This window comes from Gymnogyps californianus, chromosome 5 (assembly GCF_018139145.2).
Source record: "Gymnogyps californianus isolate 813 chromosome 5, ASM1813914v2, whole genome shotgun sequence".
Lineage (NCBI taxonomy): Eukaryota > Metazoa > Chordata > Aves > Accipitriformes > Cathartidae > Gymnogyps > Gymnogyps californianus.
Window position 1 is genome coordinate 64,640,559 of NC_059475.1, and position 21,462 is coordinate 64,662,020.

The 21,462-nt window shown below is 46.1% G+C and overlaps 1 protein-coding gene across 2 annotated transcripts in view; it reads right to left on the reverse strand.

Annotated features, from left to right (window-relative positions):
* PRKCH (protein kinase C eta) overlaps positions 1-21,462 on the reverse strand; it is a 120,912-nt gene that overhangs the window by 72,475 nt on the left and 26,975 nt on the right. For both annotated transcript variants that reach the window (XM_050897102.1, XM_050897103.1), the window contains exon 2: positions 19,757-19,820. In XM_050897102.1, the coding sequence (XP_050753059.1) occupies positions 19,757-19,820 (64 nt within the window). The remainder of the gene's footprint in view (positions 1-19,756; positions 19,821-21,462) is intronic.

Sequence of the window (21,462 nt, forward strand, 5' to 3'; positions counted from 1 at the left end):
AGCAGCTGGGGAGAGAGACTGGCACAGAAAAGCCCGCCTTTCTAGGGAAATGCTTAAACATGTGTTTAATTCTCACTGAAGTCAACAGGACTCAGGGGACCACAGGAATTGCCAGAGTGAATCAGAACATTGGTCCATCTAGTTCAGTATCCTGCCCCTGTCAGTGGGCAACCAGAAACACATGACAGCAAGATGGAGGAACCCTGCAGCTGGGAGATAATTTGCCTCTTTCCCACACACGAGATGTCATTTTGATCTCCAGAAGTGAGAGCTGATGTGCGGAGGTTTAATATGCCTTCTGAACATTCAATCACCATTGCACAATTTCAATAGCCTCGTTATCCACCATAGGAAACATGGCCGACAAGAACTTCAAGAGGCCAACCAGTTCATCCCTCTTCCCCAAAAGAAAGATCAAGAGCCAGCTGCTTTGCTGAGCCCAAGCCTCCCACAACTTCACGTGAGAATTAAAAAAAAAAAAAAAAAAACAAACAAAAACCACTAAAAAAAAGTTTCCTTACAGTATTACAGAATTTGCCCACCTTTAAATTCAAGAGAACATCTCCTTGATCTAGGTTTAAGCATATGCTTAAGTGTTTTCCCGGATCAGGGCCAAACACCTCAACTGGCAAAGTATCCTGTCTCGGCATTCAGCACATCCAAGGCATGGAAAGGGAAGAGCAGGGTTCGTGAGTGGGTGGTGAGCATGTAAGTAAACCACCTAAAGAAGCAAGCCAGTTACCAGCTTGCTTCATACCAGCTGCTCCATTAGAACCCTAACAGCTGATGCCCTTTAAGTTCATGCACTCACATTTACCAGAGTTTAAGAGAATATGTTCCCAATTTAGCTCATGTAGTTTCCGGTTTTGTTACGGTTCCCCTCAAGGATCTGCATGGGACAATTGCCTCCCTGGTGCTCTCCCATGCCGCGAGAAGCCCACACGCAGCCAAAAGCAAACCAGTCCTTTGCACCAGGAATAGGGGACACTTGAAGGTGGCCCGCAAAGTCACCGAGTGGGACACTGCTGTGCGTCCCTGTGGTTTGCCTGGCTTCAGAGAGACTGCAATTTTGAAATGGTTCAGGAAGACCAAAAAATGACAGGCACTCGCTTTTTCATGGGCCGTAGAGGAAGTCTCCATGCTGCCTGCACTGGTGGATCACATCCACGGCCAGCCTTGAGCCTTCTCCTCTGAGCTGTACTTGGCCTCCATCTCCTGTTCTCCAGCCACCGACACCTCACGCAGCGCAACGGCTTCCATCTTACAGAGCCACTTTTCATTAAAACGCATGCCACAAGTTTTTTGTCTTCTTTTTCTAAAAGCATAACTCATATTTAAAATGTTCCTCAAATTTCACATTTTCCCACACTGCTTGGCTGCGTTACCCTGCTAACTTTCTCCAGATGCTGCACATCTTCCAGGTGATCCTCACCCAAGCTTACATTCACCTCATGTTACATTGTAACAAATGTAAGCATTACTAAGCAAGAGACTGACTTCAGCAAGGCCTGGATTACTTTTCATACACAATCAGCTGTTTTGGGCACTGCTTTTCCCATTTCCTGATGCTGTCTCGAGTGACAAGGAGAGGGAGAGCACAGCACAACCTCTGCTACACCTCGGGCCCTGGCGTAGCTGCAGGAGACCATCCACCACATGATCTAGTGGATCTACATATACAACCACATCCCACAGAATAAATCCCTCTTTCAGAGGGCTTAGGCGCTCACCCATCCCACGCACCACACCGTGGAGCAGGCAAGTTCAACCCCCCAACAAGGCGCAAGTGATTTTGAAATGGTGGAACGTATCGCTACCAAAACCACCTTCCTCCCAACCACCAGCCTCCCCAACCACCAAGATGGCAGTTCCTCAGCTCACACCCATCACATCTGCTAAACAGCTCCCAGCACCGCTGGGCAAGAGGTTGCATGCAGAAACCATCAACGCAGCGCTGAAGCCTGCTAGTGGACAGGGTGGCCAACGCAGCAGCCCCTCCTGCCTCTCACCTTTAGCGTCAGAGGATGTAAAGTCATCATAGATATTTTCCCCGCTCATGTTCTGTGTTCTGGCCAGTTTCCTGTAGAATATATATTTTCCTTCTGCATGCGGATAGCATTTTACAAAACAAAGCAGCTCTAGACCGCTTTAGGAGACCCAGACTTTTAAAAGCCTCTAATCTCTGGTACAGCAACAACCACCATGAATGGTTCAAATGTCCAAACACTGCTATAAAAACAGGCAAGTAATTGCTCAGTGAAGGGAGTTGTCCACATCCATGGTTAAATCTGGACGTCTCTAACTATGGGGTATTTACTGCGCCCGGCTATGTGCAAAAGTAACTACAAAGTTAAATACTAAAAAGCCTCTTCCCTTTTCCTCCTCTCCACTCATGCCTAACACGTGTAAATGGCAGTGGAAATTATGCACACAGAGCGAGAGGAGCATAAATAACCCACCAAGTCATCTGAGGACATCTGCATGCACTAGCACACTGCTCACGCACTCAGCAGCCCCATTACACTGCCCTACCTGCCCCCTGATCTTACCTGATCCTGCCCTTCCCGGCCACAGAACCTCCCTTTCTCTCACCCTTATTTTTTATTCCAGGGGGTAATTTCAGTTAAGTCCTTACAGTAGTGGCATAACTACAGCAGTAAGACAAGAGGAAGAGCTGCAGGATGAAGTGTTGTGTGTGTAACTGTTTGCCTCAAGTAGTTAAAGCCTGTCAGGTCTCATCTATCGGAAATCAATCTCACCGTCGTGCTATCAACCACTGCTATAATGCTGGCATGACAAAGGTCATTTGGGTACATCCCGATACGTGACGTTTTCTAGTGTTATACTCCTGTACACATCAATGCGATTTTCCTTTGAAAGAAATAAAGATATTCAAAAAGCAATGTAAAAAGCCTTAAAGCAATAATGCTAACAGATTAAAACTTAATTAAGCCTTTTTTTATTAGTAGCAGTAACAGTATACATGTTTTCCTATGCTCCCCTGGGAGCACTGCAAGCAAGATCCCGTTGCACTGAGCGATACACGAGCACAGAGCAGAGACCAACCACTGAACTTATTAGACTGTAAAAAAAGAAGATAGCGGATTGACAGACGCCTCGCCTCTCACAAGCACTGCAGCACTGAACAACGATTTCAGATCAGGCTAAATGCTCACCTAGCCCATGCCCTAATGGTGAGTAGTAGTGGCTGTTTCAGGAAAAGAATATATAAAACAAATCAAGTAAATGGGGGGGACTGAATACACACACACACACACACACACACACACTCCAGCCATCAGTATGTAGGTGTTCTTTTCATATTTACCTAATAGCGGGCTTCCTCACACCTACTGAATATAAACAGAGGCTAAACCAAGATGAACCAAGATGTTTATTTTCCAAGCTGGAAAACATGTATGTTACGACAAAAATCCCTTAAAAAGGCTTGGTATCTTTTAACCAGGAGTTTTATCACCATAATCCCGTAGATGGTCAAAACCACAGGAAGCCTTGCTAATTAAAACATTATAAACACAACACAGCATTGAAGAAGAGGCTGACAGCCTGACTCTGAAAAGGGAAAAGGATTTAAAGGCTACGACCCAAAGTGGTATTTCCATTGCTGACTGTTCTGCTTCCCTAGTATCAGTGCTGCAGAGTGAAAGCCTTGCCTTTCCTAATTACTGCGAAGTTTTTTCTTCAGTTCCCCTCAAAAGTCACTTGGATGCATGAATCGGCCAGCTGGAAAACAGCCACATCCGCAGAGATCGTGTTAACCACACAGGGTTTCTCTCCCACTTCATGTCCGTCAAATTTTCTGTCCTTCTGCTGCTTTTGCCAGTCTGTGCACAAAACCAGATCGGTTCAAATCCCACGGGAGGCTCATTGCAAAGCAAACATGTGGCACATCAAACACAGGCTGGGACTTATGTTTGATCCAGCTGCCGTTTTCCCCTCTGAAATTGAATAAAGTTTTGTACGAAGACCAGAGAAAGAGCCAGCTAGTGCTGGCAGCACTAGGTTGTCTTCTAGGACTTCACAGAAAAGCCACGTTAATGGACAGTTCATCTTTTAAGATGCCAACCCGTCAATATTGTCTGCAAGAATAAGAAGGAACAATGACGCTCTGAATCCAAAAAAATAAAGTTTTCCCACTCATGAGTACGAAACAGCATTATCAGCAGTCTTGGAAATGCAAAAACACGTAATCATCCCTGAATCACATCACACAGAACTTTGCACTCAAGGTAAGGTCTCTGTTTCTCGTCCAAATGCTTACGTAGGGCAGATCCATCTTCCTTGTTTTCCTGCCAGGTCTAGGACATGAATTCATCTCAGCTCTCACCCTCAGCTCTCAGTGATTAGCAGCATTTCAGTACTGAGGCTGAACAATGATGTTTCAGTGCAGCAGTAGTGAGAACAGGATAAATGAAGTTCACACAACACTATTAGTGAGCATGACAATGCTCAGCTATTGCCGCAAAAGCCCATCATAGGCTTATTTCTAGAATTACACAATGACGCCAAAGCTCTTGTGGCAACAGTAGGTGAGATAGCAAAGCTGAGGGGACACATCTCCATGTTTCCCAGGCTTGCCAGCTACCGTTCTGCTCCATCCATCACTGCTAACCTCACCGTTCACCTCACCAGTGTGGAACTGGGGTCCAGGACCTTTTGGGGGAGTTCAGTTTTCTTCACTCACAGTCTCTTGTACTTGGATGTAGCAGTGCCAGGGACAGCAGAACAGCTCTGCAGAGCTGGAGTGACCAGTACGTGGCCGCTGGGAGCCATCCACATGTGCAGGAGGGGAGAGGGCTGCAAAGCAGAGGGTAGAGCCTAGTGCTGGGGCTGAAGGAGGAATAGCTGCTTTTTATCTGTTTGCATAAGGTCTGTGAGAACATGAGAGAGGAGGAAGACGACAGCTTGAGAAACTCTTAAAACAAGTATTCTGCTGCCGCTTCGAGTCTACAGACCAGTTATGAATACCATACAGGTTATTTTGCATAGACTTTTAATCATGATTGCCACACAGGTTTTCAGACATGCACAGGGAAGCTCAAAAATATTATTCTCCACATCTGCTTTTACAAGTTATTTCTGGGAAAATTTTTTCAGACGTCTGCTTGTGGATGTTGACAGCTATGAAGCAAGGTACTGCAGCATGTTGCACAAGGCTGAAAAATATGAATGGAAAAGCCTTTCCATTCATTTCTGTAGTGAGTAACAATGAACTGAGCAAATGGGATACTGAGGATAACACAAGATTTCAGCGAACATGAGCAACCCCATGCCATAAGAGACAAGGTTCTCAAACAGAGATCATTGCATGCCAGCCCATTTGTGCTTTCCCGGCCACAGGCTGCAGAAATGCAGCTGGCTGCCAAGGAGGATGTGTTTGAAGGCAACAGCCACTTCCCTCTCCCTTCTCCTTCCAGCCACATCACTGTGAGAGAAGAAAGGGGACAGCCCCATTTTTCACCCTGTGCTCATTTCTCTGCCAAGAGCAAGAAAGGTTTTACCTGCATTCCATTTTATCATTCCATCTCTGCAAGTTTTTGCATTCATTTGGAGATGGTAACCTCATGATACTTCTGTTTGCAAGAGAGACCAGGCTGGGGTTATAATGGCGGAGAACTGTCTCAGCTTGCACGAAGAGGAGGTGCCAGGAGAGAAGGATTTTATTTAAAATTAGAGGAGGGACTTGAGAGAGAGAGCAGAAACCTGAGCACCAAACTGAGCCCCTTAGAGCCCCAGACTGGCACTGCAACTGGAAGGCCACCTTGTATCTGTCCCATACCCAGCAGGAGATACACGATACCCATGCAGTTTGGAAAAGCAAGATAAATTAGTCAGGTTGTATCCAGCGAGATAACAGATACATGCTTCCCTCTGGCTGTAGTTGAACATGGTCTTCCAGCAGCAGTAGAGGTCGAAAAAGACAACCCAGCCCCACTGCTCCCTCCTCATGATGGAGTCCCCTCCCTACCATCTCTGACCTGCCGGCATGACTCCATCTGCAACTGCTCCATAACCCACTCCTGTCACATTGATCTGGGGCAAGAAGAGGCAACAAAAAAACCCACAGAAAACCTCTAGTATTAGAAATTTAAGTTGACCCACTCAAACAGGGAGGAACAGGCAGTAATAACCACCTCCTCTCCTCAGCTGCAGGCAGAACGGCACATCTGCTTGCAGTCTCAATTTTATCATAAGATGGGGACAATCCTCCTCCTTACTTTAAGATGTGCCAATAATACTAGTACCTCGTACTTCTTACTGCATTGCTCATTAAAGCCTTAACAAACTGATTCCTCTCCCTCCTCCCCTCGCCAATTATAATCATTATTATTTCCTTGTGCTTAGGCAAGTGAATTTCCATTGTAAAACCTCCTGTTAGTCCTTCCCACCTATTAAACTCAAGAGAAAAATGTTGAGATGTGATTTATTAGGGAAGGAAACCATTTAAATACATTATTCATTAAAAACAGGAAAATAAAACTAACAAAGCAACTTTGATCTTTTCCATGATTAATTCATGTGCCAGAAGCCCTCTGCACCATAAGTTTTAGAAGATTTCAAACTACGCTGGCTACAGAGCAGAAGCAGCACTAACGGAGTGACAGCATTTATAGGTCAAAGCTACCAGCACTTGTGCAAAATCCTCGAGAAAAGCAGAATTGGCAGGCTGGGCAAACAGCAGGGAGATCCTGAACCCTCCCTTGCTCCCAGCGCTTAGGGGCTCGTGCATGTTACAACCATCAGCAACTCACATGCCCGTAGGTGGCTCTGTAGTAGATATCACAACATGCTATTAGGAGGCCCTACCCACACAGGGAAGCATGAGCTCCAAGTTAAACCTATTTTTAACCAGATGCAGTTTAAAGCTATTTTTAAGTAGATGCTCTGGGGACATCCTTCTTTTGGGCTATGTGGCCAGTTTCAGAATTAAAATCAGCCACTTCGGTATTAAAACAAGATTGTCCACACAAAGTTTTACACTCAACTAAATTTGCTTAAAATTCACGCCTTTATGTTTAGGCAGTGCAATTTTCCAGAGACACAGGCTTAACATCTGTCTCAGAGGAGGAGGACCAGGAAAATATTCTTTATGTAACATGAGACAAAACACACAAAGACACCAGGATCAACAGCCAGTTGAAATGGGAGTATCAAGCAGCTTGTGTCCAGAGGGACCCAAAGTTTTGCAGCAATTCCACAAATGGCAACCATGTTCCTCAACACAGCAGCCATCCCTGGGACAAAACCTCAAGCCTTCCTCACCAGGGGCACTGCACCTCTCAGTGGAAAAGCAAATTGTAACCCAACGCACAACTGGAATCTAGTCAGTAACAAATTAATTGGGAGATCTAATGAAGTAGGACAGGTTAAACATTCCCCTTTTTCTGCTGTCGGGGCCTCCGACTTCTGTGGTGCAATGCCTCAGCCTTTCCCCGGTCCCTGGAAGTGCACTGGCCTTGTGCTCACCTGGGAGGATGACCAGCACCTGAATCACCGCTCTGCAACACCTGGATTCTCCTGGTCGACTGGTCACCCAACAGTTGCACAGACCCAGCCCGAGTGGTCCAGCCACATACTCAGCTCTGATTACACAGCCGATCCCCAGTACTCTTGAGATTTCCATGTGGCGGCTTGCTACTAAGTTCTCTAATTGCAACAACCTTAAAAAGCAGGTTGTTTACCATGTCACTTTCCCACGCAGATTCCCACACGCAATGGGCTGAGCAAGACACTGCTGCAGCAAAGCATCTGTCAAAAAAAAAAAAATTCAGCCTCTTGTGCTCCAAGCCTACTGCTACCATGAAGATATCTGCAAAAAAGCAGCACCTCTTCTCATCAAGACAGTCCCCACCTCAGTAATGCAGCAAGGAAATACTCGGTGCTCAAGCGCTCAGGCTAGCAATCGCAGCTGGCTTCATTGCAGAGCCTGTCCTAAAACAGTTCCGCAGATGGCACAGACCACTACTGCTCTGCCACGCACCGCACCCCTCCTAGTGCCGCCAGATCATTATTATTTCCCAGAGGGATTTCCCAAGGGCTGCAGGCCAGGAGGAGCGGTGCATTCAGAAAACACAGCTGTCCCCAACAGCTTCCCATGCAGCTAACACCGCTAGACCTAATCTATCCCCCTTCTCCATCTCCTCCCCAAAAGGGTTTTCACCCTGCAATACATATTTCTCCATTTCTGAGATACATTTCTGAGATTTCAAAAGCAGATGTCCCAAATCCATACATATACAGCTTTAAAAATGCTGGGTGCCACATGGAGAGGGTGTTGCTTGCCTTGACTCAGGATCTCTTTGTATGTGGAGAGGGAAGGACCCCACTGGTTTCACCAGCTCTGTAACAGCCACCGGCACCACCAACCAATTTTATTCTCGCAAATGGGTGGCCCTTTCCACCAGGTGTAAGAGCAGCAGTAGTAAGTACGTATTCTGCCTCCCCGCGGGCTCTCCCATCTCACTCTCAATTAACAAACAGGCAGAGGTGGGTAAGAGGGAAGAAAGTCACTGTCTCCAACAGCTTGTGAGAGACACCTAAAACCTGCACCTCTTTTCATCTTTTTTCCCCAGTCCCTCAATGGGGAAGGAATACACGGGGAGGGAATTTGTTTAGGCTCAAACGACAGGAGATGAAAGCCAGCCTGCGGTTTGATGCTCACAACAGCCCTTAGACAGACTTAAGCAGTTCTCCCCCCATATGGCACCCTGCCTTCCTTCCAGCACTCCCTTCCACATAGTCATTTTCCAGCCGCTTCAGTTCCCAAATCTGGTTTGCCATGCACCCCACAAACAGCTGCGTTAGCACGATGTGGGGCGTGAAAGTAATCTGGGGGTAAAATCAGCCAAACTTCGTTGTGCCTTCTGTTAGGGTCTGTGTCCCTAGCATCCAGGCTCTGCACTCCTCCTTACAGCACAGCCCGAAGCCGTGTGTGCTGCGGGACTCAGCCCTGCATGCCCACCGCATGGGACACAGGGTGCCTCTGTAGCTAAGGTGTGCGATGGCCCTCATGTGCGATTTATCATCAGCCCTTTTGGATGCAACATTGGACCCTTTCTCTGAAGGACTTGTTTTTCTCGCCTTACCTCATATTCACAAGTGAAATACAGGACCAGAGACAATGCAGTTAAAAACGTGCGTAGGACCAGACTGAGGCCCCAGATTCCTCACCCACCACCTAAGTACTCTGAGCTGGGCAGGGTGGAGAAGAAACGTCTTTCTGCCTTTGTTCTTGCTGATCTGCAAGCCTGTATTGTGAACATATAGGAAGGACAAATTTTGGACACAAAAATTCAGCATTTCCTGACTTTTGAGAGTTTGATATTCTAATATTAGTGATATCCTTCAAATGAAAGGTTTCTGTTTTTAAGAGGATTTCCTAAGTTTTCTAAACAAAGAAAACTATCATTGGAAATAAGTTCATCCACTGCAACTGGAGCAGCCTTCTCCCTCCACAGTCCTGGTTCACCAGCACGGCTGTGGACTCAGACACACAGGTCCAGGGAGAGAGGGTAGCACTAACAGGGGAATACTTCACAGAAAAGGACTATGCTGTGCTATGCAGATCCAGTACTAGTGACAGACGGACACACTTGCTCAACAAGTTTGACAGCTAGACGGCAGAAAAGAGCCGAGATTCTGGGATTAAAAACTTGGTTCCAGATTCTAGCAAGAAATGCGCTTTGCTGGTCACAACTCTTCTGCTACAGCCTTTCCTTGTCCTCTGCAGCTCCTCTACCATCCATCTGTCCATATTCTCCCCTTCCCACCTTCTTTAACCCTTTGAGCTTCTTTAAGCTGCTTCTTCCTTACAGCTCCTGCCCACACCCACCCATCACCACTCCCCAGCCCAGTCTCCTACTTCCTTCTATCTCTCCTTACATTTCTTCTCTGTCCTTCTTCCAGACTCTTATGGCTCTATTCCTTCTTTGAGTGACTTTTCCCAGTGTTTCCACCATTCACCATCCTTGCCCTGTGTCCCAGCAGACAGGGCATGGAGAGCAGGACACCTGCTCACCCAGACCTCCTGCCTTCCTCCATCCTGCCCTGCCACAGCACCCCAGGCCAGCGCTGAGCTCAACCAGAGGACGGATCTGGCCCAAAAACCAACCCACACCCCTGCTCCAGATTTGCTCCCCAGTCCAGCCAGCCAGCACAGAAGCAGCCCCGCGCAAGGCCAGCCCAAGGGAAACCCAAGAGCATCCTTTTCAGACAGACAGATGTACCCTCAATTATGAAACTGCCTCAGTCTTGTATCTGCAACGGCCAGCAGTGTTGGCGTTGCCAGGAGGAACAGTCACCGAGGTGGGAACCTGCTCAGTGCAGGTGGTGTTCACAGCCCTCACAGCCACGCTGATCTCATGCGGTTTCTCCCAGAAGATCACAAACGGGTAGATTTTCCCAAAGACAGCAGAAGGCAGACGGAGTCGGCAGAGGCTCTCATCCCTCCCACTCTCTCCTCTGCCAAGCTTGAGGTCACACTGGCAAAACAACATCAGGATCTCTTTGCTCAAAGCTGTATTTTGATTCAGCATCTCATTCTGGAAAACAACTGAATCATTTCAGCTGAAGCACTCCAGAAAATAATAAAAAAAAAATTTCAGCTGGCACATTCAGGAACAACCCAAAACAGGGGCATATAAATTGCAAGCATGAGTATTCACCTCCAAAAGCACCACTAGAAGACAAGCTCTGCTTCCTACAGCTCCACACCAGCTCACCTAAGGCTGAAGACCCCATTCTGCTTGGCTATCAATGAGGTCTTGCCCTACTCCAGTGAGGTGCGGGAATTGACTGCCACAACATCCACAACACGCAGCAGACTGATGCTGCTGGTCCTCCTCATGTCTGCAGGGCCAGAGGGAACTTTGCCCCAGCAAGCGCCAACAATACATGAATACCTTCCAGGTAAATTGAGGTAATTAAGCACTGTGGCACAACAGCATCTTGCCACCTCACGCATCCTCTCATGCCAACAGGCCCAGCAGATCTGCTCACGCGGAGTCCAGCGCTGCCCCATACAGCAGCCAGGTGACAGGACTTCTGGACGCCTGACAGACTGGGCTGCCAGATACCCAGACACAAGGAAAACCCTTGCCTGTGGTGGTACCACCTAAATTAGGATTCTCCTCCAGCAGCCAGAGTTGACAGACCTGGATATTAAATGGGACACAGCCTAATTTGATAGTTGGTGGAGGTGAGGTTAAAAAAAAAAAAAAAAAAAAAAGTGGGGGTGTTTTGGTATTTTTTTTCCTCCAGTTTGTGCTACAGGTTTACAGGGTGACCCTAGGTAAACTACTGGGGCTTTTGGACAGCCATTCACCTATTTCATCAGTCAGGTACCTCACAAATTGTGGTCTAGGGAAATTCAGGTGCAGCCATGACATGTGCTGATGTATGGGGGCACCCCCCTTCATCCCAGTCCAGGGCATCATCTAGGTGCCCTTGACCACAACGGGTGCAGAGGGAGATGGCCATGAAACAGCATCCCCCAGCACAGGGCAGAGCAGCTGGGGACAGGGCTGCTGTCATCATCCGTGGCCACAGGATCACAGTCCTGACCTCCAACGGCTTCGTGCTCTGCTCCTTCCAGCCCACATTTGCCATCCTGCCGCTCCAGCGCAGCGCTGTCCTCCAAGGCCAAGTAGATAGATTTAAGCTCCTCTGGGAACCACCGTCACTTCTTCCAGGAATCACATTAAAATAAAGCAAAAATCTCTGTTCCTCATTACAGCCAGGAACACTGAAATCCCAGAGCAGACTGAAAGCTTGCATATTTATATCTAGGTTTCAGAGCCCAGACAAAACACAGCTCACTGAGGAAGTAAAGTTAACCCTGATATTGCTGTTTGTTGCATTTTTACAGCATCTGGATATCTAAGCAGTTGGCAGATCTTGGCAAGTCATGACTTACTGCCGAAAATCTCTCAGCATTAGACATACTGCAATAGCTGTGGAGCTCAAATAGGTCATTTTCCAAGAAATAAAGGTGGCCTCGTGGATAATGCAACGGCCCGGGATGCTGTTCACCTCCTGGCTCTGCATTAGAGTCCCTCCATAACACCGAGCAAACCACTTCATTTCCCAGGGCCTAGATCTTTCAGCAATCAGGAATAAACAGTTTTGTTTGTTTGTTTTCTTTTCCCCTGTTAAAATCCTTTTCTCCTGTGGAAAATTCAGAATTTACCAAACTTGCCTTTTCTTTCTTTTTTTTTTTTTAATGGAGGAAAGGCATATGTGAGAGATAAGAGTGCCAGGGTGCAAAAATACTTTAGTTGTCTTGGCAATATTTAAATGTGAAATGCAATATGTGAATTTTGAAGGCTTCACTTAAAAAAATTGCTCACACTATCCTCCTACCATAAACAGTAATAATTATTCATTATCCCCAACTTGATCCACTTTGTCTATCTTCTAAGGCTGGGCTGCCTCTCATTACAGTGACCCCTTCTCATGCCACTGTCAGCGTGAACAGGGCAAGTGAAAGGCAGTGCTCAGGAAAATGCAGTACAGCCCCTTCTCCTAATGCAACTCGTAGCCCAAAGGACATTTCTCAGAACGCCCAAAGGCTCCTCCCCTGTGAAAAGGATCTCCAAGAGCTTCTTCATGGTCTCTCTGACTTTGAAACTCTCTCCTGAGATCTTCAGTGTTGCTGAGAAGCTTTAACATCCTTATGCTTAACTTACGGAGACTTCCTAACAAGGATAGAGCTGCCCTTGCTCCCATTGGCTTGGCTGACACATCTCTGTCGGAGTGCAGGGTTGCAGAGTCTGATCCCCAGGGGAGCAATACCTGCTCAGGACTTCAAGATCAGCCTCTGGAATTGCCTTTTACTTTTTAACCTGACTGATATCTTCCAGCAAGGTTGGGGATCCAATGAAGTTCACCTGCCTGCCACGCAGAGATGCACAGCATCTGTGGATGACATTCCTGGTCTCTGCAAGGGCTCAGTCTTCTCCAAGGTGCATTTAGGGTGTATCTTCTCTCCCATGGGATTCAACATTGTTCTGACCTATTTCCATCTGGAAACGCAGAGTTGAACCAACATGGAGTGCATCTGGAAATCCCTTGCCTGCAGCATGCACACATGTGACAAGTGTAAAGCACTGGAAAAAGTGTAGGCATTGGAAAAAAATACAGGGGTATAGAAAAACATGTCTCCTGCTGCTCTCTGCCACGTAAGACTTTAGGCTAGACATTAAAGACTTCCATGTTATCAGATTGTGAACGAAAGATAGTAAGACTTTCTTTATCCTTCTCTGCACTGATATTGCCTATTCAGATCAGGAGGTTCTCTGGACGGTGTCTACTACATGCCTTAAAATTCTCCTGCTTGAGCTAGTAACCCAAAACAGAAGAGTAGCCCCACTAGCCAGGGGATGAGAACAGGTCATTTTTCATTCCTGGTTCCTAGTTTCCAATAATTATTCCCTTAACTATAAAAAACAGGCTGAAAATAGTCATTATTGCACTTTACAGAGGACTGGTAAACATCTTTTTTCTCCCTCTCATGCAAGAGCCTAATAACGTATCTGCAAATAGAAGTTTTGTGGGGCTGAGGAGCTACATTACAGTACAGAAAAAGGATCTTCTCAGCACAAAGCCTATATATCATTTGAGACTTTAAGGCTGCAGATCTTTACTGATGCCTGTCTCTGGAAATGCTATTTCTTAAGACAAAAACCACTTCACGTTACCAAAAAAATGTATTCCAAGAAAAACAACAGCAAAAGCCTACAAATCTTCGTGCTTGAGAGCAAACCATTCCAAACACATGATGTGGCAGTTGCAAAATAAAGAAGCATTTCCTGCTCTAGAGGCAGGTTCAGGCTTCTTTGCTGCTGCAAAGCCTACCAACATTAAATATTTAGCAATGGGTGCTATATCTGCTCTACTAAGTCACTTGGCTTTTCAATATTCTCGTTGTTCTATTTCTTGCCCAGAACTCAAATTTGTCTTTGTCTTTCCTGACACTGAAAGAAAAGAAACAACCATTACTTACCTCACAACGATGAAATTAAAATTGAACTTCAAACCAGAATTATCACTTTGAGTGACAATGTAAAAAAAAAAAAAAAAATTAAAAAAGGCAAATTTCAAGAGTTCAAAGCACTAAAATAGAAGCACTTTATTTTCGACAGGGCTTGCTTCATTCATTAATTCAGTCAAATAATTAATTTGTATTAATTTCATTAGCTTTGCTCAAAATTAGAGCAAATAGCAAGAGAGGCGGCAAACCGAGGACACAGCAACACACCTTGCAGGCAAAGCTGCGAGGGGACTCAGCTTGCCCTGGGACTTCAGTATTGCAAGGGAGAGAGGTTCATGCCGTCCTTCAGGCACATACCTGGGGCCTCCTGGTGTCCACTCTGACCTCGCTGCAGCGAAACACCCTGACCCATGCACAATCATCTGCTCTTGAGTATCTCTACTAACTTCTCACAGGTATCCAGAAGCACCAACAACAGGAGTTGTTCACCCACACTCATTGCAAGGCTTTTTATTTCAAATCAATCACCCCCTGCCCAAGAAGAAGGTCATTCATGGCTTGCCCTTTCACGGCTGAAACTGGTATTCAGCAGCAAAGAGAGACAAGTAGTGGAGAGCAGGTCTGAATTCATGCCACCGACTGTGCAATACCCAATGGGGCACCCCAACAGCATCAGAGTCACTCGCTATGAACAACACAAGCCCCAAAGACAGAGTCTCCTCAGAGGCACCAGGTCACCTTCAACCAGAGCCAGGGAGACCTAGATGACACCCTGGGAGAGCACAGAGAAACAGTACTCGGGCACACTGCCCTGGAAAACCGCAATGGCCCCCAGTCAATGGTGTCTTCCTGCCAGGGTGCTCCCAGGTGCTTTCCAGGAGTGGTGAGGAAGAAGGCCCTACTCGGAAGCTGCCCACCTGGAAATGGCTACGGCCAAGGCTAGGAGAAGAGGAACAACATTAAGGAGCTTTACACCCTACACAGCACTACCCATTTTAGAGAGCAGTAAAGCAGAAATTTTCCTTTAAAGGGGACTTATGACCAAGTTGAGATCTTGTGGATTATCTCAGAGATCCTGGCACAGACATGGGTCGTCACAGGGAGGGAGGCAGGACACTAACAGTTCAGCTAAACCACAGCTCCTGTGGTCCCCAGGGCTGGGCAGAGCTAAACTGCCTTCTGACAGCTACAGCTTTGCTTGGTCCCCCACACAGCATGCTGTGCCCTGCTCCCATCCCCAGCTCCTCAGCTGACAACGTGCCTCATGTCCATGGATGAGGCACGTCAACGGCAAAGACAGACCTCTCAGAGAAGCCACTTCTGTTATTTTAAAAGGAGAAAGGGGCAAGGAGACACAAAGAGAAAGACACGTAAGAAATGCTAAAGACACCATTGGTGGAAAAAAAAAACCCCAAACATAGTAATATCCAGAGTAAAACTAATAAGGAAATTTAAAAAGAAATCATAATTTTGATGACTTGAAAAAAAAATCCCATTATCAGGCAGGTTAAATAAAGAAGCCCCAGGAAAGATTAAATAAAATTCTTTGAGAGAGGGATGCAGTAGGAGAAAAAAAATCAATTCCTAAGCAATGCCTGAAGTTTGGCAGGCAGAAGTCAGTCCTCACCTTCTCTATAAAACAGCCTGGAGTGAAAGAGGTCTTGGGTCAATGAGGGAGACGGCTGGAGGAGAGGGTGCTTCCCTCCACCCCAGCCAGGTGCCGGGGCCACCAGGACCCAGCACTGTCAGCAGAGACACGGTCATGCTTGGAGAGGTAATCTCCTCCCGAGGTAAGGAGATTTTCATTTTAATTTTGCACTGGTTGCTTTACACAGGAAATGTCAGCTGAATGAGGGGAGTTAATATAATCACATATAGCTTAGCACAGCAACAAATCCATCCAGCAGAGAAAATAAAGATAGGCAGGGATAATTTCACTAGACCTCCCTCGCTTCCTATTGCTCCGTTCCTTTCTCTTCCTGAAAAATTACACGTATTTTTAACACGTGAAACAGGCATATTTCCCTGCCTCAAAACAGCAGGTTAAACACTGATGGACAGAAGAGCCAGACGGGAACCTACAAAGGACTAACCTCCTTCCAGCTGTACATGTTCTATACTGCCCTCATCCTGACGGTACACGAATGCTTCTGTCGGACATGCTGCGCCCCTCGCAGGAGGGTCACCCTTCTCCCCCATCCCTGCTGTAAGTAAGCAGAACCAAATTAAACTTTTGGTCAAAAGAACTTTTGATCAAACAAAAAAACCAACCACTCCAGAAGCTAAAGAAAGTACAAGCTGCCAACACCACCGGGACTGTCTATTTTGGGTCAGCTTTCTAGGGCAACAAAATAATGCAGTCTCAGGTGGACCTAACATCCCAGTCTTTTTTTGTTTGGTCGGTTTTGGGGTTTTTTGCTTTTTTCTTTTTATCCCACCCTCCCTCCTCCCTCTCTTTAGCCACTTCTTGGGCTTTTACTTTACTGGAGTTAGATGATGGTGGCTGAGACCCTGTGAATTTGGCTATTTCCATAAACAAAACAAGTAGCTTAGCATAAAACCTCTCTGAGATGAATGACGTGTTGGCAGCATGAGGACCAGCAGTAGGCACTGACCCTCCACCTTTGCTCAGTGGAGCTCTCAGAAGCTTTTCAAAGGAAGATGCTCCCCACGGTTCAGACTGACTCCATTATGTCCTCCTTCTGTCCGCACAGTCTACTGAAAGCGGTGAGGCAAGAGCTGCTAAAAAAAGCATGTGGGTGGCTTGAAGAGTCGGTCTACGGACACTGCCATGTTGCTCTTTCTACCTGCTGGAGTCTGGCTTTTTTTGCAGCACCACGTCACTACTGCTTGATCCTTTTCAGAGCAGGAAACGCACCGGAGCTACACAGTTAACTATTCATAAGTCACAAGAAAATGATCAAAAGTCCTAAGCATCATATTGCTTGAAACTCCACATGGGTCTACATGCTACCCTGATAGGGTCTAATGTGAACTAATTGTTGGGTTCTCTGTGTACCCATAGACACACACAGCCTTCAAGTGGCCTCTGCTGCGTTAACTATAACTAGCAGGGAGGATGTGGTAGCACCTGCCCTCCAGATTAAGGCAAACAAGGGGGAAGCCACTTTTTGTGCTTTCAAGTTGTGAGTTACTCTCAGACTTCTTTCCAAAAAACTTAAATTTCAAATACAATTCTGAGCCTCCACATTTCCAGCAAAAAAGAGAGAAAAATAGAATAAAACATGTTATGAGAGAGACCTCATGGTTTTTCAGAAGGAAACCCCTCCCTGACGGATGCCTCCACTATCCAACGACTGGGAGAATTCAGTACCTGCAATCAGGCTTGCCCTGGATTATGACTATTCTTGGAAACGCTAAATGTGACCACACATGGGACTAACCAGTCAAGAAAAACCCCAAGAGCTGTCTTCGATCTTCCTCTTCTGTAAGTCCACACATCCTCAATAACGACAGAGGAAAGAGAAGTAAACTATTTCCAACATTTCCCATCTTCCTCGGAAAGCAGTAGCGGTACAAACATTTGAGTTCTCCATCTCTCATCTTTGAGACCTTGTTAGCAACATGCCTTAACAGCTTAGCCACCAGCACAAGTTCGAAGCACACTCTGGATTTATGCTCAAGCCCACCATCCCTGCTCAACCCTGCTTTAAACGGCCAAGCACGACACGCTTGCACGTGGATACAAATTGGGACGTAGGTCAGTAAAAGCCCTCTAGCTTCTTCCCTCTTGCCATCATTGCCTCTGTCATAGGCAATTAAAGCCAATTGCTAAAGTTCTTCTCACCCCTAAGAGCCATGGCCTCTGGACCTGCAAAAAAGTCCTCCAGGCCTCCCTAGCACACCTTTGCACTCTCCCTGTTCTCTGGTTACAAATAGAAAGCTTTTCCTAAATTGTCTTGAAAAAGTAATCTTCATGTCTCCCTGCCAAAGCACAGTTGTAGAGAGCATCTCCCTAGAGGAGAAAGGACAAATGATCTGTTAACATTTTACGCATGGATAAATGCGAGAGCAGTTCCCAGTCCCCAAAGCTGACACCGGAGCAGAGAAAAACATGCATTCCTACTTGACAGATAAAGAACTTGAAGTTGTAGTGATGCTATATGGCCTGCCCAGCTTTACATGGTAAGTGAACTTCTCTGGTCCTCTCTGCCCTGCTGCAGTGCCAGGGTGCGATACTCCTCACCTTCTGCATCATGCCAAGACCATACATTTCCTTAGGAGTCAAAGCCAGCCAGGCTTCATATCTCCCCCCTAACATACCTCCTGCAAGCAGGATTACGCCCTGCCCGTGGTCCCTAGGAGTAAGAGCAGCCCCAGCTGCGCACAGGGAAGGATGTCTGCAAACCCTGCCACCGCTTCCACGCCACGGGGCTGGGGGTGCTGCTGCAGAAGAGGACACCATCTCCCTGCAAACCCTTGCTAGGCCCTCAGGTATGGCTCAGCTGATTACAGACTGGATTGGGCTCAAACGCTTTAAAAGACCACAGCCATCCTGCCAGGAGCAGAGCACTCCTGGGGTGCAAACCACCCAAAGAAAACCAAAAGTTTCACCAGCACCTCTGATGCAGCAGCTCCCCATCAAGCAGCTGCCTGGGCCCCAGCACACATCAGGCTGCCAGCTCAGCAAGAGCGAGACAGCTCCCCAAAAGCATCTAAGTAAAGCACAAGCTTGTATTCAAACCTGCATTTGAAAAACAAAGGCAGAGGCATTGACAGGCCAGGGCACCCAGCACAAGGTGGGAGCTAGGGGAACTGTTAGGCAGGAGAGCAGAGCTCCCCCATAACCCTTGAAGCAAGCACCGCTCCAGCTTGCACCCTCCTCACGTCCAAGACAGAGGATGGCAGGGTGGGCTGCCTGTGCTGCAGCCCCCAGCACAGCCTTCGTGCCGAGCAACCAGTTTCTGGGGCAGAACAAGAAAAAGCATTAAAAATCCAGCTCCCCCAGACTGCAGGTAACAGATAGCAGAGCAAATCCTGCCTCATTTCTTGGCTTCTGTACAGAAAACACCCCCTAACAAATGCAGTTTGAGGCCGCAGCTAAAACAAATAAGAACCATGGTGTAGGTCTGAAGAAAATAACCTTTTTCTGAGCCCCATCTCAGATTTACTGGGTTCCTCCAGCAGAGCTCACATCCACGCTCATAGCTGGTATCACAGTAAACAACAGGGAAATTAAAAACATCACACTATCAAAAATAGTTACAGGAAAAAAAAAAATCCACCTGGATACTTTTTCAGGGCAGCTGTCGCACTAAAAAACTTTTAAGTTTCCTGTGCAAAGTGAACTCGGGAAACAGAAATGCACATGAAGTAGATGCAAATCATTGTGGAACAAAAATCATCCAGATGTTTTAAACATGTTCTATTTTAAACATGTTCTACATGCTCCTTAGCTTGCCCTTCAAGAGGCATCCAGGTAAAAAGTACAGGTGACAAAACCAATCCGTTTGAAGGACAACTTCAGATAAATAAACCAGATCAAGCATGAACTGGCTCCCTGGCTCCGAGACGAGAACAACAGCAGAGCAGAGGGCACACAGAGCGAGCTGTTACAAACAGCCCCTTCCAGATTTCCTCCGTCACCCAAGAAATCTCCAGCGCACAACAGCATGTGGCCCACATGAAGAATGCCATTCGCTTATATACTGCTTGGTAACTGATGGCAAGAGCGTACACCAGAGTCCAGCTCTTAATGGAAACAAGCCAAAATAATTCCCTTACCTTCCGTGAAGCTGCCTGTAAGAGTTATGACGACAAACACTTTGCCTTCTGGCTCCAAATCCACCTGAAAAAGTAAAGGAAACATTAGAAGATTGTTTTTCAAGGCAAAGATTCTTCTCGGGATTTTGCATAATAAATTTTGCCAGCATTTGATAATATTTGAAGCTCTATATATATCCTCATGCACACTCTTAATTTTACAAAAAAAATCAAGCATCCATGGCTCAAATTGTTCAGCACTTCTAGGAAAAAGAAGGAAGCAAGTTCCTTATGTTTTATGGAGCCCTGACTGTTGAACAATCTCAACCTTGCTAGAGGAAATACACATTAAAGAAAAAAAAAATAAAAATATGGTTAATAGTGTTCCAATTTGTCAGATAAATGAAGCACGAGTAACATTAAACACATGCAATTCTCTGAAAAGATCCATGCATATCTGTTTGGTGAATTATATGGATATTTCCTCCCTATTATATTGTATCCCATTGAAATTGTTTCAGTCTCTCAAAATACCATCGGTGCTGGGGTAAACACTGATTTCTTATATAAATCACCTTTTGGCCTTAAACCATAGAAAACAGGAAACTGTTAGTGCTGTTACCTAAGGACTTTTTGTCATTTAATCTAAATTAGATAGAGATACAGAACATAATTTTAGGGATCAGAGATTCAATTCCCGTGTCGGTCAACCTGTCCTTGAAAGAAGGTATTTATTTTTTGATGAGTAGATTTTTCATTTTCAGTTACATTTTTAATTAAAGTCTTGCTTTTGGTTTTTTTGTTCACCAGCTAGTTTTTAGCAAAAATCACAGCTAAGGATCCCTGAAGTTCAAGTCAGGCTGTCACACAGCAATCTCACTTCAAAAAAAAAAAAAAAAAAAAAGACCACAAAAAACAAACCAAAAAACAACAAAAAACCCCTCACAAAAATAAGACACCCCCCCATACACCCCCAAATTGCAAGGTTAAAATTAGCAAAGAGGAGCTTCACACCTCGTGGGTATTGATAATCTGTGCAGAACAGAAATTCTGAAAATAGAGCTCTCTGGAGGAATGACTAAACATGATTGTTCAAACCCTCTCTGCTCTTGTACAGCCACCTTTCCTTGGTCTGGCAGAAATAGAAGCAAGTCTTCTACATCAGCAGCACCGAGTTTCATCACAGAGGTGCCCAGAATTTAATACACCTTGGTGTGCACACTGAAGAGTAGAAAAATATTTCCCGGTCCTGCAAGAAAGGATGATGAGCCCAGGCTCCCTCTTTTTTCTCGGGCAACACACAATGTATCCTGCCAACACTTTGATTCCTCTCCAGTGTTAACGCATATCACATCATTCAAATAAACCTCTAACCATAAGCCTAAGCTCCCAGAGCAACAGTGTATGGACCACCACTAATCCAGACAACATTTGCCCGTGGTTTGCAAAACCCTGCTATGCACCAACCGGTCTTTCTAAGGGAATACCATTAAGATACAGGTAAAAGAGAAAGCTGAACTCTATATATCTAATGGAGGAGCCAAACAGCCATGCTACAAATGGACAGAAACTATCTGCATGGCTGTAAGTGGGGGAAGAAGGTGTCCAAACCGGGCTGACTCTGCAGTGTTAAAGTATAGCAGCGCTTTCTGCTGGCACCTCCACTCCTAGGGATGCTAACCGCAGCTTCACTAACATGAGCAGAGAGAAAACAATCTTTTGGGGTA